Source organism: Convolutriloba macropyga, unplaced genomic scaffold (assembly GCF_964194025.1).
Source record: "Convolutriloba macropyga unplaced genomic scaffold, txConMacr16.3 SCAFFOLD_2680, whole genome shotgun sequence".
In the NCBI taxonomy this organism is placed as follows: Eukaryota; Metazoa; Xenacoelomorpha; order Acoela; family Convolutidae; genus Convolutriloba; species Convolutriloba macropyga.
The window spans coordinates 1-14,497 of NW_027450550.1; the positions used below are offsets into that span (position 1 = coordinate 1).

The 14,497-nt window shown below is 33.1% G+C and overlaps 1 protein-coding gene across 1 annotated transcript; it reads right to left on the minus strand.

Annotated features, from left to right (window-relative positions):
- Nucleotides 1–130: 130 nt before the first annotated feature.
- Nucleotides 131–12,699, minus strand: LOC142355983 (uncharacterized; the record flags this gene model as incomplete). The annotated part of the gene is made up of 3 exons (XM_075407980.1): nucleotides 12,001–12,699; nucleotides 3,634–3,809; nucleotides 131–275 (listed from the first exon to the last, which is right to left on the minus strand). Coding segments are annotated over exons 1-3 (529 nt in total), but the record flags the coding sequence as incomplete, so codon positions are not given.
- Nucleotides 12,700–14,497: the final 1,798 nt, after the last annotated feature.

Here is a 14,497-nt window from a genome sequence, read left to right on the forward strand (position 1 = left end):
AACAAGTGACAGGAAATAGCTAAACTAATAACAAGAACTTTCTAAAACCATCAAAATTATTCGAGCAAAGATTTAAGTTAGTCTGAAAATTAACAAAAATCGTTAAATCTCAATTTAGTTAAGCTGGAACCTTGGCACGCAATGATAGTTGCATAAGTGGGGTGTAGATGAAAGAGAGCTTTGGATTCTGGTCTGTCTCTGTGAAGTCCAGAATGGATCACACTGGCTGTCAGAATTGGCTTCCCAGTCGTAGATTCCTTCCCATCCCCAACCACCTTAAAACAAGGCGCAAATTGTTAGTGGGTCTATGCAGGTGCAACGACTGTGAAAATGGACCAGTACTGGATTCGAACCAGCATCTCTTACTTGCAAGCCTAGTGTGCTACCCATTTACACTAACTGGTCTTAAGCTCTCGAACTTGGTCATCCCTTATAACCCGTTTTCACGTTCCTTTTTCTTTCTTAAGGCTTCATTTCTCTAGCCAAGTGTACGTTGAACAAGTAGAGCTTCTTGTCAAGCTATGTCAAGCTTATCTTGTGCTCAATTTGCATTAGGCTGTTCGGATCTATTCTGTCCTCCCCCCCCCCCCCCCCGCTTAGCAAGCATAAATCTTTATAACCCTCAGACGCACGTGCTATTTTCTTACATAGTAACGTGCTATATAACAACATATAATTTGTAACTGGGGGTCATAAAAAACACTGGGGGGGGAAACAGAATAGATCCAGTTGTTCACTCTCAACCTTCTAGCACAGATTTGAGAACAAGCAATCAGAACAATATATACTGAATGTGATAATCAACACGTTATTCTAAATAAGAGTAAATGCGTACTAAAGAAGTCTAAAATGTCCCCACTATCGCTTTCAAAACAAGAGAAGGCGTAATGCTCAAAACATTGGCTAGATAAGGCAACTTCTTACATACATTTGACCATTATTTAATTATTGGGAAGTTGCTATTGTGTTCCCGTGCATTGTATTAAAAATAAACAACCCCAAGGAAATAAATTTCTTTGGTTTCTTTATTAACGTTAGTTTAAAACATTTAAAAGATTTTTTAACATCAGATGAGAAAAATTCTTTCGATCAGCAATTGTTATATCAAATGCTTATCGAAAAACGTTTACAAGGCTTTAGTTTAAGGCCGTCAACTACACTTTGAGAGTTAACTAATATTTACAGATAATAACTGCATCAAATACACTCGGGTCTAGGAAATAAATCCCCACGGAAAAAAAACCACTTAACTTTAGATAGGAAAAAAAACCCCATGGAAAATAAACCACCATTTTAAAATTGAATTTCGTCGTGATAATTTGTTCGGTTGTGATAGTTTCTTATCAAGTCCCACGGGCCACTGAGGCATGGCCATGGCCCGCGAGGCATGGCCAAACGCGCTAAATACGCAGCTCTTTAATAGTAAAGTGAGGGTTTATTTCCGTGGGGGTTTATTTCCGGGGGGGTACACTCAATTTTTTGAGAGGTGCTGCCAATGATTTAATTAACGGCAATTCAAATGGACTTGAGCTATTTTCAATGCAATTAACCCTGGCATTTTTATTGCCGAATCCAAGAAAAAAATGTCATGTCGTGAAAAAAGATTTTGTTTTATTTATCAAATAGTAACATAAACCATTACTTGTTTAGCACACGTATCGTTGCAACAAATTTAGAAAAAACAATTAGCTCAAATTTTCAACAAAACTCATTTCGTTTACTTTTCCGAAATTTGACTTTCTTTGCTTTGTCTATTTTCCATTTGGCACATAATGGGAAAAGCAAAGACATTCTATGAATTAATCTCATTTGATCAAATGAGTGCCTTTGTACACAGTTCTTTTTGCAAAATAATCGTAATTTAAACATCTATCGTGAGGAGGAATTCTTGAAGCTTGGCGAATTAGTGTAACGTTTTGACTTCAATGCCATGAGAATTGAAATTATACTTGTAAATTGAAAAAACTTTTAACAAAAAATAATTGCCGTTACTTTTAGATTTATATTAACCGAGGAATCCAGGCAAGAATAATGATTCGAATTTGATGCATGACAATTTGACAGTGCGCGTTCCTTTTCATTTCTCAGAAATTTTTAACCAACCAAACTCATAGAGAAGTAAGTATTGCTAAAATGTGATTTGTATGACCGCACGGGTTGGCAGTCATACAAAAAAAACCTGGTATCATACACGGTCACATATGATTCCTAGTAATCATGCAAGATCATATATGATATAGATGATTTTTGGTGGACATAAGAAGATCATGTATATGATATCCTAGAAATCATACAAAGATCATGTATAATTTTTTGCAAGCAAAAATGCGTAGTCCTTGTTTTCCAATGAAGTTTTTCTTTGTAATCATACAAGGTCATGTATGACATATAAAACGTTGTGCGTTGCCAATATTTTGAGTATAAGTTAGTCAAAGAGAACATATTTAGACTTAGAGTCCCAAAATTCTATTTGTTTATTTAAATGGGAGCACAAAAACGATGCGATTTGTTGATATACCTCATTGAATGATGGTTTCCATGTTGAATGATGTTTTCGATTGATGATGAACAATCAATTTTCCGTGTTTGCTCTATATGGATAAATTTTGATACAAGCTGGCTCCAAAGAATATAGAAGTCGCATAGCAAGGCTGTTTGAGGTGTCTTATAAAGATGCCGCGGAATCAAATTATTGATAATTATTTGATAACCTCAAAAACTACATGAAAATATTTCAAGGGATAAAAGATTTATGATTTCCCGGTAATCATACTAGAATCATATATGATTTTTTGATAATCATAATTGATTTTGTTTTATGAAATACGTTATGATTTGATTGCATCGTATATGATACTTGCATGACTACAAAGAAGTTTCAACCCGTTTAATCTGCATCCCCACCCACGAAAAAAAACTTTTCAACCAAATTGGATAATATTGGTCACTCATATTTCACAAAAAAGCTGGATTATGATCACAAAAAATGAAAATTTTGAAATTCTTCACTCCCTCAGTTATCGAGATTGCATTGAATAATTCCTTATCAGAACACACCCTTCAATCATAATAGTTTATAAAATAGAAAAAAATAAACAGAAAACATGGAAAGCTTAAGGCGCTTGAAAGCTTTTTTGATAATTTTGAACAATATACTTCACTGCGAAACGTCTTTCGTTTAAAATCATTTTTAATAGGTCAAAGTTGAGTGCTCGGGAAGTACAACTTATGAATAAAATGCTGTCGAAAACTTTATACGGCCTTATACAGGACTGTAATGAGTTTTGTAAGATTTTTAAGGCACCGGTAGATTCTTTGAAAATTTTTCGAAGGTGGTTAAGTTATCCTGATTAAGTTTGAGCCTCTGCTTTTTAGATGCTATAACTTAAATTTTTTCATGAGAACGATGAGCAAATAATAAAATTGTTATAGTTCAGAGAATTTGAGGTTTTTTAATTCGAAGAAGTGCTCGTACGATTCAAGCTTTTCGTCTCTGTGGGTAGAGCTCAACCATCAATCGATAAATTGACGAGTCATATCTTTCATCCCACCCCGGAAAACGAATGTTTACAAGTGTTTACCAGAGGACAAAATGACCAGTTATAAAACTGCGGGAAAATGTTCTGTTCATACTTGGAAGCCAGTCTGGACGTCAACTTCGACCAGATTAGACGCCGTGACTTCAGTCCAGTGGCATCCTTCGGCGATCAGAAGGAGAACGTCACCCCCACTATGATGGTCTGGGTTGGAAGATTTGGTTCTCACAGACAGGTGGTTGAACACTTCCCCCTTTTGATATCCAGTCCAGTCTAGAAAAAAAAATTGCCCTCGGAATCTCCAGTAGAGAGGTCGACCATAAGTTAAGACTAATGAAGTCGAGATAGCCATCTCGACACAACATTAATCTTAACTTATGGTCCGAGCGAGTCACTTGCCTAGCTACCCTAAATACATAGCACATTACACTAAAGACGACCCAAAATCTTTCATAGAACCACCCAAAGTATTTTCAGAAGTCTAACTTTCATCTAATAATATACCCAGGATAAGACCTCCGCCCAGTTGATGTGAGATGATAATTTTGCTATAAAATGGCTGAAAATGATTGATTTGTGTAAGTCCAGTTATAGGGGAATTCTATCGTGTAAAATGTGATAAAACTGGACCAAAAGCTATTACTTCGTCAGATTTTCTGAGTTCTTACACGCTAAAAGTTCTGCTTTTCATGAATTTTCATCGTTTATGTAATAAATTCAGTGAAAGTTTAGTTCCAAGCTGAAATTTTGCTCTTTTCAACGAATCTCTTCTGCAACATAATGAGGAAACCTAAATTCCTCGCTTTCATCAGTTCTTTGACTTTAAGCACTTCCAGAACACTATCAAAACGTGAATAAAACAATTTTGAATTCTCGAAAACCAGCAAAATTAGTCTTTTATTCTTAATTTTGATTAATTGTGTGTGAAAGCAAAATTAGAATATTTCTCAACCAGATGATCTCAACCTACAAAATAGTTGGAAATAAGTGCTTCTCAAAATTTCCACAATTTTTGACATATGTTTTACTTTTTCTCTGTTTTTTTTTCACAATAATCTGAGGTCAATTTCTTATATCAGATGCAGCAGCACGGCTATTAATAAATCTTATCAATTGGTCACCCCTTTGGGTTACTTAACTTAAAACAAAGAGGATCGGTAATGTTCGTACGCGCTCAATGTTCCGACCACGCTCATCCACATTCTTGACTTAATTGGCTACCAAATGATGAAGAGATAGAAAACTTTCAAAAACATACACATCCTTCAATAAACAACCAATGGAATACAATAATGCAACGCTATAGGGCCAATGAAAGTTGTTGATAATAGATCTATTAGAAAGGACAAAAAAATCAACCAACAAACATTGTTTACGACCAAAACTACAATAAAATCTACAACAAAATATAATAACCAAATCTATAGTAAAAAGTCAAAACAAAATCAAACTCGCATCAGAAAAAAAAACAAAAAAAATTAACCTATGATTCATCAGAAAAGATATGAGACCTGCCCCAATGCGTTTGGTTAACAGGTCGACAAAACAGCAGATAGGTTCGAAGTTAAAAATACTTTTCCATTTTTGAAGACAATAAATTTCACAGTTTTTAATGTCATTATATATCAACTGAAACCACTAAAATATTCATTTTTATCTACATAGGAAGCATTTGAGACGTGTTTCTGTCCGTTGTTTGATTAAGCAAAACTTCAAAGAAAATGGGATTAATTATTATTTTTACAATTTAAAAAGAAATCAAAACTGCTTTGAAATATACAAATATATAAAAACCTAATAATTAACAAAAATCTTGTAGTAACAGTAGTAACCAAACCGGAAACAAATAATTTGAGCTAAAACCGTTATAAGTTATAGCGCACTGGAAACAGGTTGTGACCTGCGTTTGCAAAGACTGAGTGACAAATCGGAAGAAATACTATTTAAAAAAGACGAAGCTCAAAACACAAAATTATTTTTGAAAACAAGTGTTTTCAAAAGTCACAAAAAATTTAGGGATAAAACGCAACACCTCAGGAAGCCAATTATTAATGAAACTAAGTCACGAGCCCACAATAAAATAAATTCATAAGAAAGCCAAAAATTCAAACAATTTTACGACATGACACTGTTCAAGGCACTATAACTACTTCTTTTTACCTGCAAAAATTGTAAATCATCTTTTTCTGTTCATCTTAACATCAGCTATATTTTCTTATAAAAGGACTACTTAGACATGACAACAAAAGGAAACCCAGAATTTGAACAGTATAGAAATCTCCAATATTTTTTTAATGAAATTAAATGGTCGAAGCAGTCAGTCTCAATGTATAACCAAGTGAGCACAAAATGTGAATTAACACAAGTAATTGATAATTCTTATGAGTGAGATTGAGTTACATTGTGACAAAAACCAAAGCAAAAAAAGAGACACCAAAAAGTACATTTTTTTGAAAATTAAGTTGAAGTCATTAAAACAAACAGCTATAAACTAAAATCTTTAATTTGGTTAAATTATACGTCTTTGGGAAGCAGATAAGATCTATAGTTATCGGGTATATGTCGTACAACAACAAAAAGATAGATAGACTAAGGCAAAGTCAAAAAAGCACAAAGCTTTGCGAGATAACTGCGTCTCAGCACAAAACGCTTAAACTATTGAACAAAAACAATTAACATATCTAGATGCAACTTTTTCTAAAGTTCTCTGCAATGCTTTCTTTCAATTGGACTTGTCAATAATGTGATAACCCGACAGGGAAAGAAAATGAACCAATAAATTGTGCAATTATGATGAAAAATAAAAAAAAAATTGAAAACGCGTAGTACCAAAATAAAGGAACCATTAGTTGAGTATTAAATTGTTACCGAAATCAGTTTAAAAATCACAGGATGTTGGTTTCCGCTTGTTTTGTTTCTGAGACTGTTCACCAAGTTCAAAGAAATAAGAAAAAATAGTGGCACAGTTCAAAAATTAACAGGCATTTTCTCAAAATAGTGTAATCAGAGTCATAACAGACATTAGATAACAACTGAAAAAAATGTCTATGTTCAATATTACTTTCTAAATCTAACTTGATTTTTGATTGAGGACAGTTTTTGAACTACAGAAATTATAAGAAATAAAAACAAAACGCAAGAAATTCATAAAATTTTTAAGAAAACAATTGGTCAGAACCATAAAAAACATGAGTTAATTTCTGAAACCATAATATAATCTCATGGTGTCTCATTTATTGTAAACAGTATCTGTCATTAATTGAGACCTGATTTAAAATTCTCGTCCGTAATTTACATTAAAATCATTTACATAGCGGAAAATTTTTGAAAAAAAAAGATCGCGCCCCAAAGTCTAAAAAATTTCTACCATGAGGATACATGGTGAGATCAATATGAGCCCAGATAATGCTGAGCGTCTAAAAAAACGCTCAATTGTTGAATTGATTGCGAAAAGATTGGATCAAAATTTTTCATTCTATTTTAAATAAATAAAGCATTTGGTGTAAATATCTACCTTAATTTTGCAAGAAATTGGCCAAGTTATAATTCCAGAAGACTATTAAAGCTAGCGGGAATACAATTAGCTCTTTTTTGAGTTTAAGAACAATATGACTGCAGTTTTAAAAAAGTCCACTTTCAGCAAATTTAAAGCAAGTGGGTTAAAAAGCCATTTTTTCCGACAAAAAACTCTGAATTTTGAAAAATTTAGCATAAATTCGGGCCAAAAAACTCGGATCTAACAATTAAGCAACCCTTCTATATCTTTAGAGATAAAATCGATAACATTACAGTTAACAATTTTAACTTATTTTAGCAATATTGACGAAAATTTGGTCAAAATTGACGGAAATTTGGTAAGAAGTGTGAATGAAAGCAGCTGAATTAAGTCTAATATTCACAAAATTTAAACCTCGATAACGCCCTATAAAAGCGAAAATTGAAATAATATTTTTATTTCCATATTCTACGCTGGATGGGCTTTCTATTGATTCCACTCACAACTCTCTACGATGATTATATCGATCGGCCAAAATTGTCTGAACAAAAAAAAACCATTTGAGTATATAGTTCCTCCCCCCTCAGAGAAGGGTCGGAACAATAAGTTGACGGAAGTCCTTTGTAAAAATCAGATTTAAGCACAGAAATCGCTTTTGAAGGTGACCGTTTGTAAAGAGCACGCAAAAATTAGGTGCAGATATTTGAAATTATTTTCTTTAAATTCTAATTTGAGAAAATAAAAAATAGCAGGCTGGAACAATTACTTGTCTGCGTTTAAACGCATTAAATTGAGAGCAAATTCCGATCTTTTCAGATATCTTGTCTGCAATGAAAAAGTTTGAAAGAAATGAAATAGTTCTCACAAAACACCAGTTTTTCATAAATCGAGCGGTTTTGTTTTTAAATGTTTACTTGTTTACTGGTTATCACTTTTAGTAGTTCGCGCGTATTGGAAATTAAAGCTGCGATTTAAGTTGACTTTTTTGTCACAGTTGATTGATTTCATTTGCAGAAAGGATTGTAAGGACGAAAATTTATTGTTCCCACAGTTATGGCGCCCCTATTGTCCTTCCAAGTCGCTACTATTTATGTACCCTCGGAGCTCAAGTGGTTTTTTATTGAAATAAACGCAACAAAACAGAGGTTTTTAAAGAATTGATGTGTAATTCTTATATTGTTTCACAATTAAAATAAATGACATCATCGTCAGTTTTTCTCCAACAAGTTTGCAAAAACAAAAGATTTTCAGCTAGAACTTATGTCGTTATACACAAATTGTTTCAAAGGAAAGTTAGCAGTCGTAATACGAGTTTCTATTTACATGTTCAGTCCCTGAAACTTGTATTTCAATCAACCATCTTACCAATATTCCCAGTTAGTTATGACCTGCCTGTAAATTGTATTTGAAGGCTTTTTCTGCTTACATTCTGGCTTTATTTTTCCTATGGACAATTTTTTTTGAAAATATTCGTATTTTTGCATTCACAATATAGCCACCGCCCACAAACTTACACTCTTCCCACAGTTTTGACGCCCCTATTGTGCTAAATGCTCCCAATTGATATTGGATAAACTCCCCAAAAATATAGTCGACAAAGCAAAGGCAGCGTTTTCGAAAATATGAAAACTAGCCGGTGCTTTGCAGAAGGGTACTAATGGTTATCTGCAGGTGGTCTAATGAGAATGTTTTCTCTGCCGTTTTCTACTTTTTTTGAAACGATGTGCTAGTACAACCTAAGAATTGGATTGTAATGATGCTCAGTCTTTTTAACCTTCAGAAATTTTCGATATTATGGTGAATTGGTGAATATAGATAACTGAAACAAGAGTGAGATTATTTGATGTAAAATCTTCCCAGCATGTATTGAATGATTATGATACCACAGGAAATGTGAACGAATTCTTAGAAAAGTGTAAATGCATACCATCTATGGTACCCCTTGCGATTAATTTCTGGAAAATTTGCAGAAGCAAACCATATTGGGTAACCCTTGCGGGCCCCACTGTAAATCATGTTGCTAAAATTAGTTTTGTATCTTGACTTTCTCGCACTGATAATGGATATATATACAGCTGATTTTTGAGCCTTTTTTCATCCCCAAAATCAAATCACCATCTTGATCTAATAATCAGATCTCTCCTGTAAATCTCTAAATTCTACTGTAAAATATCATTCTTGATATTTTCTCATTTTGAGAAATTGATTTTTTTACTTAGTTAAAAACGCTTTTTATTCCGCTTGCGAAAACCCATAACCCAACAGGTTTTGGGCCCAGCAATTTTCTAAATAATAAAACTGATTTCTAAAACAATCCTAATTTTTCGTTTACAGTCATAGTCCTTTTCTGCTCAGTACCTTTTCCTTTCACAACTGTTTTGCCTGCTCAAACTACGATGGATCAACAGACAGTGAGGATTCTGACCTACTCAGGAAAAGCACAGGACTTTCCAATCTGGAGCACAAGATTTGTGGCAATGATGCAGACGAAGGGACTCTACAAATCTCTACTTTGGACAGAGGAGCAACCCAATGAGCCTGCACCAGTAGCCAATGGGGAGAGCAAGAAAAACCACAGGGTGCTGAAGGATGCATATGAGAAATGACAAAATGACAAAAATAGAAACACAAAAACTGAAAAGCATCTAAACTTCACAAAATTCTTCTGAAATATTTTGTCTAAGCCTTGAAGACATTTAAAACGTTTAAACAACAGAAGAATTATTGTTTGATGGAACAAAAAATTAAAAAGAGCTCTAAATATTGAGGCTAATTTACGAAAATGATACAACGTTGTAAAATACGAAAAAAACGCAAACCAGAACAAAAAGGGATAAGTTGAAGAATACTATTCCTCTTTTTTTTTTAGAGATTTAATTCAAATGTTAAAACAACCATTAGCATTTTACTGATTTTAGTTATTAAGTTCATTTGTTTTTCTATAGTTGGCCACTGAGACCTTTAATTACACAATATATGGCATATGACAACAAAAATTAACAACAATTAAAGACCAAAAAAATCGCAGCCCTTCAAACCAAGTGTTATGAAAACAAAAAAATTGTTCATTTTCAAATGTTGCAGCGTTTTTTTCAGTTAGATTGTCAAATAATGTGACAATTTACAAAAGAGTCAAAAACAACATTAAAAATGGTCAATTATGCACAAAAATCAGAAAATTCTGTATAAAAACTCGTAGTACCAAAAGCAAGAAAACCTTCTGTTAAAACAATCACTCAGAAAGTTAGTCTGTATTCTACAATGTGGGCATGTTGACCTGTACTTACTGAGAATAAGCAGAATGTTGACTAAAAAAAATAAAAAATTAGCAAGTTCAAAAAATCACAGACATTTCCTCAAAACAAATGCATTCAATAACATAAGAGACCTTAGGTAACAACCCAATGAATAGAACAGGTTCATTTGCACCTCCTGAGTAAGGAATTTTAATTTTCGAGTGGTTGAATTTAATTTTAAATCAGACTGCCAGAAGAATAACAATTGAAGGCAAAAGACAGGAATTAAATTAAGTTTTACTAAAACTCTTCCTCAAAGCAATAAAAACCCTTTGGTTCTCTGAAAACAAACTGTAATTACATTTGGCCTCAAATTTACGTAAATTGTCATTAACTGAGTTGTCATTAACGGAGCCGTGAATAAAAAATTTTGTCAGTAATTAACATTTAAAATACAAAAGCAAAATGTTTTGTAAAAAGGCAGCATCAAAAAAACCAAAAAGTCTCTGATTCTAAGAATCCATGATATTGTCGAACCTCTCCCAAACCCACCAGGTGTTCCAAGTGTTTGCAAATTAGACCAATTGTTACGTGGAATTCTTCAAATATTAAAAAAAGAACGATGCATTTTGCATGATTATCGAGTTAAATCTGCAAAAAACGGCAAAGTTTTAATTCCAGAAGACCTTAATACGGCGCCTAATTGCAACTAGCGCTTTTTTCAGATCAGGGAGTCTGTTTTAAGATTTTTAGGTCACTATGTCTGGCAAACTTTAACAAAATGGACCAAAAAAGTATATTTTGTGCCATTTTTGATGATAAAATTTTGATTTTTGAAAAATTTTAGTAAAATTTTTAGCCAAAAAAACTTCAATCAAACAATTCAGCAACGCTCTTCTATCTTTAACGGTAACAACAACACTCTGCCGTAAAAAATTTTAACTTTATTTGAATTATATTCGCGAAATTGTGCCAAATTTTTGCAAAAATTACTGAAAATGTGAACAAAAACAGTCGAATGTGCACAAAAATATAGACCTCGATAACTCCATGTAAAAAACGAAAAGCGAAAAAATCTCTTTAATTCTGTATTCTACGCTGGACGGGCTTTTTAATGATACCACTCACAATTCTATACGATGAATATATCGATCGGCCAAAATTGACTGATCAAAAAAAAACCCAGTTGAATATATAGTTCCTCCCTCCCCACTAAAGTGGGGGTCGGAACAATAATTTGTTTGAGGATCTTTTACTCAAAGAATAGAAACTTTTTCTGGCATGGATAGTTTTTCCTAATATGGTTTTATCGGAGCAAAATTACTTATTTACATTTACTTTTCTCCCTTGACTGCTGTAGAAAACTGAGGAAATTTTCTGCTGTTCTTAGTTGAGTTATAAATTTTATGATCAAGTTGATGAAACAGACTGATTTGAGAATTAACAGAGGCAAATTTATTAAAGCTGACAACTTTAAGGATTCTTTAAAAAACTATTTGGTTGAGCGGATTTGTCCGTTGAGATCATCTAAAGTTTATTTAAAGTTAAGTTCATCTAAGTTTTATTCCTTAGCTTGATGCCAAAAAAGTTCAACAAATTTGGAAAATTAGTCATCAAAATTTTGAGCTATTGAAGAAATAGACCGTTTTATTATCAGGCAGTTTTTTAATGCACAGCAAACCTAATTTTGTATTTTTTTTTTCAAAAAATTTAATTGATCGGCGAAAAATACCATTTAGAAGTCTGTAACAAGCGGCCAAATCTTGTCTGTCCTTCCAGTTCTGTCTGATTGCACTTTCCACATATGAACGTCCAGAAACAGTTGACGACGATGAAAATCGATTCCTGGCTACATCAAATATGTTTTTCGATCTCTGATTTTGTCGATTTCTTAAACAGGGGGCGAAGGATGATCCGCGAAAGATCATAATACGACGCATTTTACTTAGAAGGTATTTTGTAACTCTAATTGGGTGTTAAATAAATAAATAATGGTAATCGTTAGTTAATTGCAAGCGTGCTCATTTTATACAGGTTTTCCCTATATAGTTTGACATATAGAAATAGGGCTACAACCTATGAAACAGGGTCAAAATTGGTGTAATCGCTGTTTCTTAAACTAATTTTATGAGGTCATTTGAGTTAATCAATTAATTGTGATCTGCTTTTATTAAGAAATGAATTTGTCTAATTAAATTAGAACAAATTATCAACAGGTTATAAAAATTGTGATCAAATAGATATAAATAGATGTTTTTGAATTTAATCGGTGGTTAATTTTTAATAAGAAAAACCAACAAAAAAATTGAAAGTCAGTTCTTCCAATAAGATAGTAATCAATTTTGTAATAAAAATAGATAACTTAGCAGGTCACTGGAGATCGTGCAAAGATTAAAATGAGCTTTACATGCAAATGCATACCAATTCTTTTGGGTTTACCAAGCAAGGTCAAAAGTATGAGGTTTTGTTTGATCAGTAAACTTGTTCATTCGTTCAATCACGCTTTCCATATATGAATGTATACCAATGTATGTATATCGTAGATATTCAGTAGTCAGTCGCCTCGACATCTTTAAAATCTGTGACATTTGAAGAACTGTGTCAAAAACGACCACAAAATAAAAACTAAATTATACGATTATGATTCGTATAATGTGGGTTTCCAGATTATGTTCTGACCCGTCTGACCTTAAATCCCGGGTTATCAATGATACAACATTTTTAGAAGTCATAATACGTCATATATAATTGGTCTCATTTCTTAGTACTCATGCAAAGATCGTACAGTTTTACCAAAAAGATTTGTACAAGGACCACTAATGATCTCTTGTAAAATTACAATAGCATGTCTCAAAACTGACCTGTATCACACTTAAGGCAGACCCATGGAGGGCTCCCTTTACAGTCTTACAGTATAAAGAGCTAGGGCTACTTATTTTTGCGCGCGCAGTAAACTTACCAAATCCTCCAGGACTAAACAACTATATAAAACACTGAAGATGAACTTTAATTATTACAGTGGTAATAGAATACCGCACCGTGTCTGATTAGCGGTGTCTGATTAGCGGAGAATACATATTCTGTATTTCCGTCTGCCACAAAATGAACTGTCAATGACAATTCAGGTGTGATTTATCATAATTGCTGCATTGCTTGATTGCTTGCTTCATCAAGTGTTGTTTAATCTATACCTTTTAGCGCAAAAATTATGTCTTATCCAGAAAATAAGCAGACAAGATTTGTTAGCTTCATCTGAAATCTAACTCTCGTTCTTTTAAGTTCATTGTTCCGACCCTCACTTTAGTGGGGAGGGAGGAACTATATACTCAACTGGTTTTTTTGTTCAGTCAATTTTGGCCGATCGATATATTAATTGTAGAGAATCATGAGTGGTATCATTAAAAAGCACCTCCGGTCTAGAAAACGGAATTAAAAAGATTTTTTTGATTTTCGTTTTTTACAGGGAGTTATCGAGGTTTAAAGTTTTGTGAATATTCGACTGTTTCTGTTCACTTTTTTAGTAATTTTTGCTAAAATTTGGCACAATTTCGCTAATATAATTCAAAATAAGTTAAAGTTTTTAACGGCAGAGTGTTGTTGTTACCGCAAGAGATAGAAGAACGTTGTTGAATTGTTTGATTGCTAAGTTTTTTTTGCTAAAATTTTTGAAAAAACTTTCAAAATTCAAACTTTTTCATCAAAAGTGGCACAAAATATGCTTTTTTGGTCCACTTTGTTAACGTTTGCCAGACTTAGTGACCTAAAAACCTTAACACAGACTCTCTAATATCAAAAAAAGCGCTAGTTGCACTTGGGCGGCGTATGAAAGTCTTCTGGAGTCAAAACTTTGGCGTTTTTTTGCAGATTTAAATCGATAAATATACAAAATGCACAGTTGTTTTTTTTAATATTTGAAGAATTCCAATCAACAATTCGTCTAATCCGCAAACACTTGGAACAATTGGTCGGCTTATTGGGCACGCGAAAAAATTGGGGAGAGGTTCGATAATATCCTGGATTCTTAGAATCGGAGACTGTTTGGTTTTTAAAACCAATTTTCATGATTTTCTCATATTTGCCTTTTTTGTAGGTTTTTGTTTTCCTTTCACAGTATCACAATAATGGGCGTCATTTGATTTACAAATGTTTTCAACCCCAAAAATTTCAAACTACTATTTTTATTGATTTTAGTAATCAGCTTAATATTTAATTGGTTGTGGTGACATCGT